The sequence below is a fragment of the Ischnura elegans genome, chromosome 2 (assembly GCF_921293095.1).
Source record: "Ischnura elegans chromosome 2, ioIscEleg1.1, whole genome shotgun sequence".
NCBI classification, from domain to species: Eukaryota; Metazoa; Arthropoda; class Insecta; order Odonata; family Coenagrionidae; genus Ischnura; species Ischnura elegans.
The window spans coordinates 61,540,769-61,559,069 of NC_060247.1; the positions used below are offsets into that span (position 1 = coordinate 61,540,769).

The window sequence follows — 18,301 nt, forward strand, 5'->3', positions numbered from 1 at the left end:
TCATATTCATTTATCATGAGAAGCAAAATCAGCTCAAAGGGAATCATTCAAGTATTAATTATATTACCGTCTACGCTTATTTACGTTTGATAAACACGGAAAGAATAATACTAACCCTTATAATAAGGTAAAATCTTGACTACACGTTGTCCAAAGCTCATCGATGAAATATAATATTATGCAGGAATGTGACGAATTTTGAAGCTCCTGAATTGACTTCAAAATTAACTGAGAATTCACCTGAAAGAAAATGAAATGATAGGCGTCATATAAGTATAAAAAGTACTAAAAAATTATTCTGCCGTCATGGACAACAAGTATTTGACCTGTCATTAACTTTTTAACGTAAAAAACACACGAAAGAAATAACAATTTCGAAGTGATCGAACTAATTCAAACTTAAAAATTTGATTGTCAATCATTGCCGAGCCGTGACTAAACATGAAAAGTACGAGTGCTCTATCACAAAACGCTTTTTTGGTATAAATTCTACAAATTTACAAAGCAGTAGCGTCTATGAAAATAATTGCCGTGTATTTCAGTCATTTTTTATGCTCAAACCTGATGTCGGGCTGTAAAAAATGACTGGGCAAGACTCATTCTGGTCCTTAATCAAATCATATGAAAAAAATTAATCTTAAAAATAGCGATAGTAATAATAATGAAATAAATTTAACTATTGTTGGCCACTCCATGGGTTAAGGAGAATCGTCTTGACGGTGCGCTAGATAAAAGTTAGTGCTTAACGGAAGGATCATCAGCAATAACAATAATGTTTTAATAGTTAGGAAGGGTAAAAGTTTATTTCCAAGAACTATGTGTATATAATATATATGTACCCACAAAAAGTTTATAAACATAGTTAAAATACATTCTACAGCCTAGGAAAACCTTCAGAGTCTAAAAATATTTTCCATTCCCGAAATATCCCAAACAGCACGAAGATTTTTCCATCAGCGTAGAAAGCACTAAAAACGTTGAATCAGCAGCCGGCGAACAATTATTCAGTCCACTCTCCAGCTATCCATGATCTTACCATTCTCACCTCAGCCTAAAGGAGGTTTCAATGATGCATTATACTCACTTTTTTCCTTAATCATGCTTCACGAGGGAAAGGAATAACCCTCCGGAGAGCGCCAACGAAATCTATCCTTTCCGAAATAGTTTTTCCACAAATTAAGCTTGAAAATTTTCTGAAAAAAATTGAAACATAAAACCGAATGTGATTGCACCATTACATGAAAAATAAATACAGATTACAAAAGATTCATCAATGTTTTTAGCCTTAGGAAATTGATAACTGTTACCAAAATCACCACTGTCAATTTTCCACAAAAATCTACATGCTTGAAATCATTGACTTGGGGAAAATTCACGTATGACCCAGGTTAGAACCGAATTCATCAAGCTCATTACATGGCTCCCTTCATTCGATACTGATAAAACTTGGTAAGGACTGACCGTAAAGGCCATTGAACGCGTCTCACTGGATGTGAAACCCCTACAGGGATGCATGTAGAATGTGTCATTGTGCTTCTAAAGCGGGAAAAACTAGGGAAAGGAGGAATCTCCCTCATTTATCTCGACTCCGGCTGTCCGCGGCGTCGTTCGTGCTCACCAATCCCGGCGGTCGTCTCGCTAACCCTTGTCGTACAACGTCGTTGGAAGGGGTAAAGGGGCCGAGAGTCGAGAGCTCTGCGCCAACCTGTTAGCCAGAGCATTCCACCGCACCTCCACCTGTGGCTTCACTTGACGCCGTAGGAGGGATGAGAGCCGTATTTGGCCGACATCCCACTCTTCGCAAATGGTCTTCCCATTTCAAATGCCCTGTTCACAACAACTTAACTTGGGGTAACTTGGCTCACCAAATCTCATAAGGTAAAAATGAATTCAACAGACTCAGGTGAGATATCGTGGCAGTTCTTTATAAAATTATATATATAAATGAAAAATTGATAAATATAAACTTTTTTGGGTATTACCCTGTAGTTCAGGTTATATCCCGACGTTCGTTACTCCTGCCGGTTGCTTCTTCAGACGTGATTGGGCCGCTACCGGGATATATAACCTGAACTACGCGGTAAGAACCAGAAAAGTTTCTTCATATTTTTATCAACCATGAACCGTAAAATCCTCAATGAAGAATTAAATGTGACATTGTTAACACTTTTGCGGTCCATGTATGACTTAGAAAATGTACATTGTACCTAATTACCCAGGTTTTGATGTTAAAATAGGACAGGTATTGATGTTAAAATAGCCGACGTTTCTTGTTCATTGCCGAACATCTCTTTAGAGCCGATGGATAACAGTACTTTTTACATCAACTTGTTGCATCGTTAAGAGATCTTTGCAATGGGGAAGAAATGTCATTTATTTTAAGACCAAAACGCGGGTCACCCTAAAATACATTAGCGAGTCAAAAATATAAAGGAATTTCCCCACAGATAATGGAAGGTGTTGGATAGTTTACAGCAATATAAAGCGGCGTGAAATGACGTGACATAGATTATCAGAGCCAACAACAAGGCCAATAACAGTTTACTTCGAATGTCCCATAAAATAACGAACGCCCTCACAATTCGACATCAAGATTAATGCGTGGTCTGAGCTGTGATTGTCGAAATATGATGACCGGAAGAAAAAAGAATTTCTTTCATATAGTACAGGGTAAAATTTCGGTCGCACAGAACTTATGTAAAATATACATCCAATCCTTAAAAGAACGATTGTAGTTTAGAACAGTCTCTCAGCAGAGCTGCTAAACCCTGCCCGAGCAAAGTAAACTTTTATGAGAAAAGCTGTAAAAGATTTATTCTGGAGGATTAATTCCCTGTTAATGTTGATCTATTCTCGCTAGTTTCGGTTGCATTTTATTTAGATTATTGTGTAAACGTCTATTTTTGAATGTTACCGCATGGCTAATAGCCCATTTGTAATTACTTTTTGGCCAAGAATAATTGTAATGAATATATGTTATCACCTACCCCGATAAGAAATACTTCGCCGATCACATCTCAGACTATGCATAAATCATGATATCAAATTTAGAGGAGTAATGATTGTTTATAGGGCTATTGATTAGCGTTGCAATCCTACTAGAAATTGCCTCAAATTATGAGCATGTAGAGATTTTTCTCAAATAATAACTATGCCAAGTCACCTTGCGTTAATTTTTTTAGCTATCACCTACGAAATGCCCTTCCAAAGATTACAAACCTAAAGTCACGCCAAGATTAAGTCTCTGTGAACAGGGACTAACGAACTCACTTTAACGTCATTTTATTTCGGTCAAAAATTTTCATTTTAAACAAGTATTTAGAATCCGTTGTGGGGGTGTTTAATACATACACATATAATTTTCCTTGGCGGTTAAATACTGGCTGCCATTCAAAGTAATGGATTGTATTTTTTTTAGAAATATATTTCGCTCATATACGTATATTTACAAATTACACTAAAATTTTCTTTGGTCATCGGGGAAAATTGAACGAGATGCCGATTTTATATACACTTGCTCAATTGTATTTATGATTGTGCCTAATATAAATGCACGAGGGCTAAATATTTGTGAAGAGCGTCGCGGAATGTGCGAAAATAGAGGCGAACACATTATTCCGTATTAGGAATCAGTTGCGGTCCAAGCAGGAAGACCGTACGTCTAATTTTATCTCAGATATCGTTTATCACTTGATTACAGTACCAATTTTGTGCAAAATTAAAATTCAATAGGCCTTTACGTGGTCATTGAAATATTGGTATTATAGAGTGAAAAATTTGTGTGAAATTCTTGCGTAACTACTAATGAGCTATCTAACTATGCCTAAAATATTCGACCTTCTTCGTGAAGGAAAATATCTACTGAAAATCGCTTATGCGGGCAAAGTCAGGAATCAACACAAAAACAATGCTCCATCATCATATACTTAGCAGGGGTTAGTCCCAAATCCACTTGCTATATCACATAGTAATAAGGAGGAACATAACATTTCCCGATAATGGTAATGAGCAGGTAAGGATTACAGACGGAAGGAGAGGAAATAATTTAGAGAATCTTTCGACGATGTATTTCCTTCACGAATCGAAAATTTTCGCCTGTGCACTCATATCTCCTCCGCGGATATTAGCGCTCTATTAAGCTACGGCTGCGGAAGACCAAGATGTTAAGAAATGTCGAAAACTGTACAATGGAGATCACAGGAAAAACCAACCCGCATAATTCAGTGCGCAATCGCAACTGAGAAGTGGCGTGCATGTCTTCCAAGGGATAATATAACCCCAATGGCCGTATTCTACAAGAAATTACACCAGGGTTTTGTTTGCTAAATTAAAAGAATAAATGAAACGTTTAAGCTGACGCTAATTAAGTCTTCTTTGAGCTGTCAATTGTTTAATTTCCAGTAGTTTAGAGAAGAGGAAAGTAGAATATTCTGACTAACCAGTGAAATAAATAAATAGTGGGTGGAGAAAATATCTACATTGAAGCACCAACTGAACTTAGTGCGAGAATGTGATACTGGCAGAGGGTACAATTTACTGAATACGACCATTGACGTCCGAGATGATGAGGAGGCAGAGCATTCTCTCTGAACTCACTCTCATGCTGAAGACGAAATATAACGTAATTGGAAAATATCAGATGAGAATATTTCACATTGCATTTCAAAGGATTGCACAGGAGCCATCGCTTCACGTTCTTTATCAATTGCATCCTTGACTTTGATCCGGAATCAAACGTACACATCAGAATACAGACGCAATTTTGACTTAGTTTTTCTTACAATGAAACCTGTATAAACAGATAAGGGTGGGGGTACGGAGGTGACTCCGTCACCTAAGAGGACGGACCAGAGAAGTAATGAACGCGTCACGAAGTCACTGAAATACAACGGCGAGCGGCGTATAGATAAGGCTTATAGCTCTTTGCGTTTGCTTGGCCAGCATTCAACAGCCTACTTCGACGGTGGGCCGGGTTCGACTCAGAAAATAGGGAAGGCAGCCCTTCAGAGATCGTAGGAGGACAGTTGGTAGGCAGAGTGAAGTGAAGGAGAAAATATACGATAACAACGCAGGACGATGGAAGCCAGACACCCCACTCAAATGTTTTCTACCTCCGCAGCCATGCTGACGAATGAGCTACAGCGGATAAAAGCACGAATTCCATTCTCAATACCCGTCTCTGAAGCAAATTTTTAATGTAGCTCCACGGACTGCAGCAACCTCTATACGTTCACGTCGACAACAGTAGAGCTTGAAGAAAAAACTGAAGTTCAGGCGTCAATCCTTCGGGGGAACCAGTCTCTTCAGGATCACGGCCAAAAACTGACAAATTTACAAGTCCAGAGAAGAGTCCACAAGCACACTTCGTAATAATCACAGTAAATATTCCGCACCCTCCTCCTCCTACCAACCACTCTCATTGGCTACTTCCTGTTCTGAAAGTCGCCGACAGAAGTACAATCACGAGAATGGCAAATCTTAAGGAATGTCCCAGGAACGAATGCACAAGCGCTGCAACTTGGAAAGAAGGAAAGATCTGAAATCAACCCATCCCAGTGGCCAATATGTTTTCCAAGAAGTTAAACAGTACTAAAGCCCGAGAGCTCTCCAACATATATGCTCACAGGAAAGAAGTGTCTCCATAAACGTCTGTTGTAGACCTGAACGTCGCCAACATCAACTGGATTAATTGCTTAGGATTGTCCCAGGAACGAAGGACCAAGCACGACGACTTGAAGACAAAAGTAAGAAAGATGCTGATCGAATTTTTCTGTTTTACACAGTTTTTTGCTCGAGAAGTTTAACCAAACGTCAAAGAGTTCTCGGGCTCCCTATATAGAGCACAAATCTAGCGGGAAAACGTATCTTCTTACATTTAAAATAATATCTTTCCGCTCCTCAGGATTGAAAGAAAAAACATAGACAGTAGTCACTTCTTACAAATGTAAGATAACTTCCTATAGCTCTAGTAAACATCTCTTCTTGCAAGAGATAAAGTTTCCGTTCCTCAGGATTGGTATAAAGAAGCACGGACAATCTCTCGTTACAATCGTACGCATACCTTTCTCTCACTCGGGGGCCGAAAAAAGAAGCATTGGCTGGTCGATTCTCGAAATTAGTCTTTAGCATATGTACTTTCAGCACCTTTCTCTTCCTCGGGAGTGGGAAAGACCTATTGGCTGGTCGGTTCTTGCACGTAGTCTTTAGCATACCAACAGCAACACGACAAATGGATGTTTCAATGGAAAAACCCCTGGACGGCGATGAGGCCGCAGAGGACTTCCCATCAGGGTGGCGGCGGAGTCTCTGTGCGGGATTGCGGCGACGGAGTGCGGTCGATGAAGTCGAGCGCGACCGACGATCCGTCCCCGCCCTCCTCCTCCTTGACGACAGTCAGTCCGGACGAGGCGGCCTCCGCGCTCAGGGTGATCGGTTCGAACCCCGGCGAGGGCATGTCCTTCCTGGAGGGCGTGATGGGTTCGGAGGCGTCCATGGCCATCTTGAGCTCCTTTTCCCACGCCTTCTCCTTCCGCTCCCGCTCCCTCCGCTCCAGCTCCTTCTGGCGGTTGTACACGAGGAACGGCAGCACTGGGAAGTTGTCAAACTCACCTCCCGGCGACTCCTAACGAAGAGGGAAAAAATGACGAGGGAGATTACATCATCAGCCATATATACCCTATTCGGCATCTTAACTAGTTGTGACTTTTTTGAAGATCAAATCACATTTTTATTAACACAAAATTAACTTTTTAAAATATTAAGACACAAACACGCATTAGGATGAAAAAGGAAATCATAAGAAATGCTACGAAAAATAGCACATACATGATATAAATACATTTTGACTTTTCCATAAAATAGAAACTTGGCACTAGTCACTCTTTCCAAACAAAAAATGCACTCTCCGAACTTGACGTATACCTGTAAGCCGAAATTAAATAATTCGTTTTTCCCGGAAGCTGTACGATTTACTCTCGGGCTTCCGACCGGGTTAGCCTTGGAGTAGATGCTCACCATGTCACCAGGAGTGCCTTGAGTCTCTCGAAGAGACCTCTGCTTCGCCAGCCTCTTCTTCTTCTTGTGCAGCGGTCGCGTCTCGATGATCATCTCCTCCAATTCAAAGGTGGGATCGCAGTTCAAGTGGTCCTTCTGCAAAGTTTGCAATGGCCACATTAGACAGTGAGCAGATCCTCGAAATTAAATAGTAAATTAAAATTAAATTTGCATGGCCCAAACTAGCAATTTACCACCGACCATTGTTTTTGAATTTTAGGTCATTATCTATGTTTAATCGCATAAGTGTCAAAATTATGGCCAGTAATGCATTGTAGTGCGGAAAGATTTACGTGAATTTTATTTTTCTGTCTTGATTTCACAAAGTTGAGACGGAAAATTTAAACAGTTCCGATTCAGTGAATATGAAACCATTTTAACGGATCCATAATTTTTTTGTGGAAAATAACTCTTCTATAATCCCGCAATTGAAGGAAAATATGAATAAAGTATTAATACAAAAATTAATTACATTTTGTAAGAAAATTTGCCGCAATTTTTAGTTAATGAGCGTGCAAATAAAAATTTCGGTATTGCCTCAACAAATCCATACTAAATATGACCAAAATTCAGAACCACATTTTGTCATTTAAGTGGTTTCACTAGATCAATTCTCCCTGGACTAAGGGGATAATATCAATGTAAGTATAGATATATGACTGTGACTAATATAAAATTTTAAGAAGCTTTGTGGACTTTTAATTGTAATGTATTTCTAAATCTCTTTTATTCACGATGAAGCACACTATAAATAGGGTGTTGATACAAAAATACTCACGTTGCATCAGTGGAGTGGTTGTAAAACCTAAATCGCCCCTGACCATGGCTCTGAATAAACGATCACCTGTGGTTTCCATGGCTTGTAAAATGCAAAAATTTGGTGGTTACCCCAGGTGACGTAAGGGTTTTTGCGACAAAAATGTAATATCAGCCATACGATCAGAGTACCTTCCCGCTGTTGATAGCAGTTTTGAATACCACTCCCTCAAAATGAATATAATTATGTGGTTGAAATTTCAATACATTCGGAGCAAAAATAACACTGGACGGCATGAAAATCGGCCATGACACCATTCCTGCTGATTCTAATGTAAAATTACCTCCTAAATCCGAATATGTACTCCGTTTTTGCCCATCACCCACCATTTTCGGGGAGCTCCCCCTCTAATTATCATCACTTTTCGGTCATTTGAAGGAAATAAAAGGATTATTTTAGCATTTAAATTTTTTCTAGAGGTTTTTAGGGGAGTTAATTCCTAAAACATTAATAATTATGGTAAAGAGATATATTTTGGGGGAAATTGTTTCCGTAAATTGCGTAAAAACGCATTTAAAATAATCAATTTAGCATTTTTTCGCAAATTTTCACGTATTTAAAAAAAATTCCAGCTTCCATTTCACATCATCCTCTCCCGAATGATAAAAATATACGACAACAGGAAACAGCAGTAACAATAAAAATATTTCGTTGCATAGCATAGCAACATTATTTAAATACTTAAAATATTTCGCAATATCTCGGAAGATTCACTTTACTACGCTGGCCTCTCCCGCCTGTCCCGCTCAGGCTTGGACGGCAATTCTCTTGCTTTCGCAGCTAAAAAAGGAAAAGTAATACTTTCTCATTATACGAATAATATAAGATTGAAATTTTTATATTCTCATTGGAGTTAAAAAGTAATTTTTTTCTCCTTAATCATGGAGTTCTACAAAGTATCAGCCTCTCAAATCAATTATGTAAATTGCAGTTGTCGTCACCTTCCCTCGGTATGCCTCTAGTGATCGCAGAGTCAACTCTTTCGGTGTTCTGGACAAGGATCCTTTTTTCAAAGTAGTTAAAATTGTGCAAAACAGTAAACGTTGTTTTAATCCGGCTTTTTCCTAGTGAATGTCAGTATGTGGGCTTAATTTGTGATTATTACCGTGATTTAATGTGTAATTATGCTACTCGTATGTAAAAATCATCCTCATCGCTTCAGCTATGTTTGCGGTAAATTGACTTAAACATCGTAACATATCATCTTTCTTTAATTCTTAAAACTGCATATAAATTTTACTCTGGCTGCCAAATTGGCGGCCAGGGCTAGGATTAAGCTACAAGTGTTTGCTGTACCACTTTTTACAGTAACTTGACGAAATACTTGGTCAAACTACTATTGCTGCTTCTGAACTGCTTCCTTTGTGAATACAACAGCCGCGGCCGAGAAAAACATTACATCTTACGTAACTGGCCTGTGCGAGAAAGCTTCACTCATGTTTATAAAAATGTCGCTTATGTTTCCCTGGATCCGACAGAAAATATTCACTTGCCACCATTACACATCGAACTAGGACAGATGAAATATTTTGTGAACGCAATTGACAAGACAGGAGCTGAATTTCAATTTTTAACTTAAAGTCTTCGTTTTAATATAGCTAAGACCAATGAAGAAATTCGTGGGCCCCGAGGATAGGAAACTTTTCCAAGATTCGACGTTTATGAAACACCTGAATCATAAAGAAAATAGAGCTTGCCTTGGATTCCGAAACCTGTGTTAGAACTTTTTGGGTGACAAAGAAGTGATAATTATGTCGCCCATGTCGAGGAATTGCTGTCAGCGTATTAGGCCATGGGGTGTAACATGCATATCCTACATTAGCACCTGGACCTTTTCATAGAATATTTTGGAGCAGTTTCAAATTAACATTGGGAACGGTTCCATGAAGGTGTCAGCAAAGGGGAGGAGATTTTCAGAGAAGTTGAATGCGGGCATGTTAGTATGTATATTAGGCCTACTGCTGGTTTTTGTATGAGAAACATCTACCCCAATGTATAAAGGGAAATCAAATGCCAAATTACTTATGTTATTCATCGTTCTTCACATTTGTTATTTATCTCTTTGTTGATGCGCGTGTGGTATTGAGGGCGCCAGCGTGGTAGCGTACCTTCTGAACTTTTGGCATAAATTTTCATTTTTTTCTATGCCGTGTTCTTAAATATTTTTATTTTTGCGAATATGAGCATTTGATATATTTTTCCATCATTCTGGGATATTTCGGGTAGGGGAAGATAAAATGGGAGCGGAAAAATGAAGAAAATAAGTGAAAAAATTGCGAAAAAAGGAAAGGTTGATAATTTTTAATGCGTTTTATAAATCATTAACGGAAACTATTCCCCCCCCCCAAATCTACATCCTTACCATTAATTATAATGTTTTAGAACTTTTCACCTCTCAAAAACCTACTAAGAAAGAGATATGCTGATAAAATCCTTTTCATTCCTCCAAATTATTGCAAAAGTGATGATAATTAGAGGGGGGGCTTCGCCCGAAAATGTTGGGTGATGGAGGAAAACGGATGCCATATTCGGATTCAGGAGGTCATTTTACATAAGAATCAGCAGGAATGGTACCAGGGCTCGAGAAAAAATTATTTTTGCCGTCCAGTGTGATTAGCCTTAAATAATGAAGACTTCTATTGGAAGCAATAGAAATTTAGCGTGGAGTAGTTAAAAATTGAGATAAGATAAGATATTTTATTTTAGATCATTCGACCTATATAGTTATATTGCATAAATACAATTGGGCCATAAAATACTATGAATATGCTACTAACTGGAGGGGTGAAAGGAGGTTTAATTTGCTTGCGTAGCACGGCATCAAAGTCCAATCCCTGCATGGAAGGTTCCTCCCGAAGTCCTTCGATGCTCTTCAGTCGATTTTCAGGCTTAACGCACAGCAACTGATTACAAAGAGACAAGAGAAAGAGTTATTTTAAAAAATTTAAAAAAATTCATGCTTGAAAATTAAATTTTCACCTTCAAAATGGTACATTGATTGCAAGTCCTATTGATATCATTTGATTTTTATAAAGAAAAAACCAATGCAGCATTTGAACAATGACACGTCAAAATCGGAACTGATTTTTCCACAGCAATGGTGTTTTCACGGAAAAAAGTGGTTTCACAGGTGGCATGTTGTTTGATTAAGGGTCATTCAGGGTCGCTGGTTATGAATGGTGGCCAAAAAAAGACAGCTGAAAATGAACTATTGAAGCATCATTAATAGAATTCAAAGCAAGAAACTAATTAAGGTCATTAATAGAATTCAAAGCCACAAAAAAATAGAAACTCCAATCACATAGGAGATAATTTTCGGGTATTCCGTCACGTGAAATGACTTCAGTCACTTCAAGCCAGCTTACCTGACGGGATGCCCGGTATTGGATGCATAGATTCTACTACCAGACGCCACAGAAACTGAATTAACCATACACTTTATGAATACCTCCTCCATATTATTGATTTTATGGAAGGGCAAGCGTGAATTATTGTAACCTAGAGAAGAAATAAGGCTGTTTTTTGCATCCAGTATTAGGGTCACACCTTCAATACGACATCCTATAATAATTCATTTCTTTTTGTTGATTAGTGGCAACGCTTGGGCAGCAATTTATGAATACGGAATTACTTATGCGTACACAACAATTACGGATTAGGAACATTATTGATGAAGCATTAAAAATTGACGTATTCTTAGCTATAGTAAATAATCACACACAAAAACTGGAATTTTCACATTAAGATACCTGAAATTTAAATTGGCTGCAGTAGTTAAGGTAGGCCAGATCAGAATATCTTTTGGGTAAACAATTTTTTACCATGGAAAGAAATAGAATCAATGAGTAATAGTAAGTATCATAAATTTCGTGCTATTTGGATAATCAGAAGAGCAGGACAATGAAAAAGCAAGTATAATCTAGACACACTACACTGTGGCAGTGTTGAGTATATTTGTTAATTATCATCGTATTTACGAAAGATATGAATCTACGATACTGAGCTGTTAAAAATAATATATGTATCGTTACATTTCTTCACAAATGTCGGAGATGGAATGTTATCGTTTGGTGGCAATATAAATAAAAAATGGATGTAAAGATAGCCTGATAAGAGTCTGGAAAGGATGCCGCCATGAAATATTTTGTAACCGCGTAAACATAAAATTGTTTTAATCTCTGTTAGTTTTAATTCATAAAATAATCGCATCCATAAAAATACCAGGATCATCACAGAATTAAATATCAAAATATGTGAAAATTGAAATAAGGCATGCTTGAAAAATTAAACGATTAGTCAGTATTTTTCATTGAATCCAGAAAAACAAGAAAAATCTTAAAAATGGATGGGCATTCCAACAGTACAATTCTATTAAATCCACCTATCAAGGACGTAGATTTGACTGATTGGATTAGGATGAAAATCCACGTCAATGCAGCTGAATTACCAAGCCTCACCATTCATTGAGCGCGATAAGTTTTCAAGAGAGAGACTTTCTGCTTAGGTGAATCCAATTTCGGTAAGTGCGGCGTTTCACGGAAGGAGGATGCAATGTTCACTGCACCGTGACGGTGGGAAAAAAATCATCGCATTTTGTTGGCATGATTTTTATAAAAAGAGAAGGAAATAGCTTGAATTGAATGGATTACTGGATGGTAGAAAGCTCACGGTTCATTCAGACAGAGGAAGGAAAAGGTATTCGGCCCCATTTAAAGATTTAAAACGCGAATTTCCAAGGAATAGGATCTTGCTTGGAGCGCGTTCGAAGAAAATAAGGCCACAAGTACCGTGAAAGCCATGGGTAAGCACAACGTCTTCGAGCAGCGGTATTATGTTCAACTCAACAATATGCTTCCAATGATACCAGAAATAAGCTACCGAGACGTAATAAGGAATGAAAAATTCAAATGATTAAATTCATTACTTACTATCCTATCATCTTTTTGTGAATTTAGGTCAAATTTATTTCTTGATACCAAAGTCGATCCCGCTGAAATAGGAAAACGTCAACTCAAAATTCTTCAAACTTTCATTCTAAGGAATCGACGAAATTATAACCAATTATCAAAACTTTTATCAATAAGGAGATGCATGTAAAAATATGCGGATAACGGAACAAATTGAATTATTTGATGGACCGAAACTTAAGCTGATCTTACATGTCTCCAAATAAAGTTACTATGCGAACATTTTCATTTATTGCACCATGTTTTTAGTGTTTCATTAACGAGCTATATTGTCACCAGAAAGACTCTTTACCATATCTACATACCTTGAATTGAAAACTATTTTTAATGCCATGCCCATTTCAACATGTCCCAGATGAAGATCAAGAGATGAGAGGTTCTTTACAGATGTTCTATCGGATTGAGGTCAGGTGATTGTGGAAGGGTGTTCGACTGTTTGGGTGTGTTATGCTTGATCCACAGCATTGTATTCTTCGCCTTGAGCTTTGGATCATTGTCCTGTTGAAATGTAAATTTGTTTCTCACTCCCATTTTATCAGTGCTACTAAAACATTTTGCTTAAGTATGTCTATTTACATCTTGCGGTCCATGATCCCTTTCAAAAAGTGGAAATTACCCACTCTAGACGAGCCCAAACACTCCCACACCATCACATAACCAAACCCATGTTTCACTGTTGCTTTCTAGTTCTTGGGATGAAGCTCAGTATCGCCTCATCATTTGATGACCATCGGATCAGAATATGTTGTTCTTGCTCTCGTCAGTGAAGATCACTCTATCCCACTCCTCTTTCTTCTAAGTAGTCAACCCTTGGGTTGGTTTGCAGCAGTCATCCATCTCTGTCTGTCCTCCTCCAGACTCTTCAGCTCCAGGTAGCTGTTGCAGCCCCTGTCCTTCATTACTTGGGTAATGTAACTCAACCTCGGCCTTCCTCAGCCGCTCTTCCCCTCCACAGTGCCCTCTAAAACTGTCTTTACCAATCCATCATGTCTCAGTAAATGACCAACCCATTTATTTCTCCTTGCAGTTAGAATATTCCACGGGTCTGCTTTCACTCCCAGTTTGTCCAGTACTTCTTCATTCGTAACCCGGTCTACCCATGAAACTTTTAACATTCTACGGTAGCACCATAGTTCAAAAGCATTAATTCTTTTTTCTCTGCTGCTCCTATCGTCCAAGTTTCACTGCCATAAAGCATTATGCTCCATACAAAAGTTTTGAGTAGATTCATCCTAATCTTGATACTCATGTTTTTTTAAACTTATATCTTTCTCTTCTTGTTGAAAGCTATTTTTGCCTGTTGTATTCTACTGCTAATTTCCCTTTTGCTTCTGGTATCCGTGGTGATCTTGCTTCCTAAATACGTGAATTCTTCTACATTGTTCAACTGTGTATTACCCAAGGTTATATGTGCTGGTATTCCTGTTTTGCTTATAACGAGTGTCTTGGTTTTGGTCCTGCTTAACTTAAGATTGTACTCACTCCTCTATAGGCTCAGATTCCCGAGCGAAATCTACCTGCCTATTGCGATCGACCATGCTGATAGTATCCTCCTTGCTACTTGGCCGTGGTAACCGTTTTTGGGTCCTTCTTCATCTCCCGCACAATTAGTGTTGCCGCGAGACGAGACGAGACGAGACTTTCGCCAGTCTCGTCTCAGTCTCGTTTCCTGACCTCTGGTATCGTCTCGAGTCTCGTCTCGAGAACCCCAGTCTCGTCTCGGTCTCGAGTCTCGTACGAGACTCTCGTCTCGTCTCGTTTCCCCCGTAATAAATTTAGCGTCGGTTCCATTGCGTGCATAATCGCTGAATTGAAGGTCTTAAAAATAGGAGAGCCATTAATAAAAATTGCAAACACATATTTATCTGGACACCAATTGAATCAAACTGGTGCTAAAATCATTGATTTTATTGATAAAATGATAAATGAATAAAATAGTATCATAAAACGAAAAATGTCTAAAAACGGAATGTAGACATAATCGTAATCGATCACCGAAAAAAATTCAACAAATTACATTCTCTTAAAAATTGTTTGAACTTGATTATTATTAATACGTAAGTACTTACAATGTTCAGCGCCGATTACTTTTACCTGCTCCCTGTATGCCGTGTTTAGTAGTTGAAAAGTCTGTGGGGTTACTCAAAACACAGGTTCCTGGGCAGTTTTACACCTGTATCTTGTCTCGTATCTCTTTATGTTTATCTCACTTATTACACTTTTTCTTCTTTCAACCCTATATATTTCAATTTGTGGGTTTTGTTGAACAAAATATGCCATCTGGTCGATCGAGCATTCCGTATCGGTATCCGAGAGGCGTCCTTTGTGCTGTTCTAAATTCTGTCCTGCTATAATTTTTTCACTAAGATTCAAATTTTCACTAATGGGCGAAATTTTATAGTGGTAAGGACCTTTTTTTTTACAACTTCCTTCCTCTTTCTATCTACAAAACAGAGAAAGTTGGTGAGCAATGAAAACCTTTCCTTTTCCATTACATTGAGAAAAATTGAGTCTCGAATACATGTTTTCCGATAAAATACATTCTGAAGCGTGGTTTCTTATTTATTCCCATCAATATGAGCAACCCTAGAAATAATTTTATTTCCACCAGAGTTGTGGGAACCCACTTTTAAAAGCGCATTTTTTTTCTTTGGAATTTTATTTGTGAATTTTAAAGAAACTATGCCACGTAGCGGTTTGTCTCAGTCACTATAATTGTAATTATTTCATCATCGAAAAATAACTCCAATTCCAAGGATCCTTTTCACACGAATAGGCGATATTTCTTTTCAACTAAATCACACGCAAAGGTTACAGGCGCGTCTTCACAGCCGATCTCTTCCCAATTGTTTTCTTGAAAATTCACAGAAAAATGAGATGTTATAAATCTTCGAACCTAGAGTCAAGGGAGTATCCAATTGAAACTTACGAAGTCGTATCAGAACATTCTGCACTCTTTTGTTCCAGAAAGTCAAGCACACACTGATCGGACCACTCACGAGAGCTAGAAGGCATGGTCAACTAAGAAGGGGTTCATATACGGAAGGGGCCCAAGGCCGAAAAAAATAAAACCACCGAAGCAAACGTAAGCGTGAAAAAACTCCAACCCTCTGCTTCCAACGTAATAAATAAGATACCAGATGCTGGCAGGCCTTCGAGGTTCCAAGAACTATTGAGTGACAATGCCTGGACGGTCCAAGCCTTCACTATCATTGCCTCGATGAAAGAGAAAGGAAAAGATGAGACAGAAGATGAGATGATAATGAACCACAGAGTAAGGCAGTCAGCGTCCCCACATTGAACACACAATCGCTAAGAAAGCACATAAATCGGAGCGTAAGTGGAAGACTTCTTCCATACGTGTCCACTAGACGCCGCTCCATCCTGGCATCAGCTGGAAAAAATATTCTTAAAAAATTCGAGCACACAGTGGCAATTAAGAGGCACATAACGAAATCAGGCAGATATGCCTCACATATATACTCACTGGAAGTACATACATGGAAGATTAAGAGATAGGAATACCTAATGAAACTTGCAAACTCATACTGTGTCTTTCACGCTTGAGGCATGGCATTCAGAAGACGCAGACGTTGGTTTTACGCGCGTTCAGGGAACGACCACGGGCATTTAAAGTCACGCTTGAGGGGTTAAATAGTAATAATAGTGCAGACGTTGGTTTTACGCACGTTCAGGGAACGACCACGGGCATTTAAAGTCACGCTTGAGGGGTTAAATAGTAATAATAGTACTCCCTCGTTTGCACCGGCGAAAAAATACCGGTATACTGGTACATTCGTAATTTATAAAATTTGTTAATAAGTTGAAAATAAACTTTCGTATTAATCTATAATAATTATCCGGTGTTTCCGAAAATTAGATTATTATACCGGACGATTACACTGGCTCGATAATCTAATTGTGGAACTGTGATAGCGATGTAGTTGTCAAAGGCAACGTTATACAAACGATTTCGGAGTACGCGTTTTAATTCTTGGTGTTTTCCTAGCGAATGATAAATTTGGATTTTTCTCAGACAAGAGTAAGACACTGTCAGCAGAACGTCTTCTTATTCAAACACCCGACGGTGGCAATACGACACAAACTTTGGCTACTTATACAACAACCACTCACTTGGTGCCCGAGAAAGCTTTTGTCATTTTAATTTCTGCTGTATTTATGTGTGTTAAATATTTTTACACTTGTCCCATGTAAAGACATAGTAGTTTTTACATTTCAAGAATTGGAATTAGTTATGCCTAAAATACTGCGATCGAATAAAATTAGATGTGTAGGTCACATTTCTGTTTAGTTTGGAAAAATATATACATTTTACGGTTCAATAACATTGATTCTCTTGCCTTCTGTGGCTAAAAAATCTTTTATGGCCATAGTGATGAACAGTCAAAGCAGTGAAGCATGTAGCCATAGTCAAAACACGTAATAATTTTGAACTGGATATTTGGCTGAAATTCTGGTAAAATTACTTTGCAAGTCATATTTATTCGTATATTTTCATTTATAATTGATACTTTAAGGTCATTTAACATACATGCAGAAAAAATATAAATCGTGTAATCAAATCTTCATGAATAGGTACTGTAAATTATGCCGTCATTATTAATAGCTATGTTCTTCACGATTATTTTCGCTTGTAATATTATCAACGCTCAATTAATTTAGTAGTTAGCTGGTTGATAAAACATAAAATGGCAGCGCTGTCGAAGTACCTCTATATAAGTACCGGTATTTCTAGTATTGATAAGGTAGTACCGCTTTTAAATACTGCCAAGTACTACCGGACTCTCGGTACTACCTATGGGCATTCTTTCCTCAACCTCTGAGAGAGACCCTTTTGTTTTTCCACTTTGCTGTCGAATGTGATTTGATTGTGAGAAAGTATAAAATGGAACAACCGACTAGTTACGTGATGTGGAGATATCGGAGAGTAACCGGCTAAAGAAAAGGAAATAAAACCCTCGAAAACCATAGTAAATGTGATATATATTATTGCAAAGGGCCCAAAGAAGGAGAGGAACACTTTATCCCTCATTTCATCAGTTGCGGCTTATGGGAGGATATCGCTTATGGTAACAGTCTCTTATCTAGTCAGTCCCCTATTTTTTTATTATATATAATTTCAATAACAATCTTAAGGAGTTCTACAACTCTTACGTGGCAAAGTACATAAGAGGGAAGAGAGTAAATTTTTGTCTAAGGGGTCCTACGAAACTAGGTGCCCTATTGCATCAGTAACTTCCAATGTGAAAAACAATGTACATTTTTCACAAAGAACTAATGGACAAGAGCCGAGGAGAATTTACAAAAAAATGTTTCCTCAGAAAGGGATAAGGAATATATGAGGAAACGTGTATGGAGTTATCTGCAACATCCAAAAATAAACGTCATCGAATAGAGGGATCAGACAATCATTATAGACTCATTCGTGATTTCGTGATGTTCA

General features: G+C 38.1%; 1 protein-coding gene across 1 annotated transcript in view; it reads right to left on the minus strand.

The window, feature by feature from the left end:
- Positions 1-775: 775 nt before the first annotated feature.
- LOC124153830 (serine/threonine-protein kinase 32B) overlaps positions 776-18,301 on the minus strand; it is a 550,681-nt gene continuing 533,155 nt past the window's right edge. Inside the window, exons 8-10 of the mRNA XM_046527209.1 lie at positions 10,648-10,773; positions 7,015-7,149; positions 776-6,622 (exon numbers count right to left, since the gene is read on the minus strand). Coding sequence (XP_046383165.1) covers positions 6,287-6,622; positions 7,015-7,149; positions 10,648-10,773 — 597 coding nt within the window. The 3' untranslated portion in view covers positions 776-6,286. The remainder of the gene's footprint in view (positions 6,623-7,014; positions 7,150-10,647; positions 10,774-18,301) is intronic.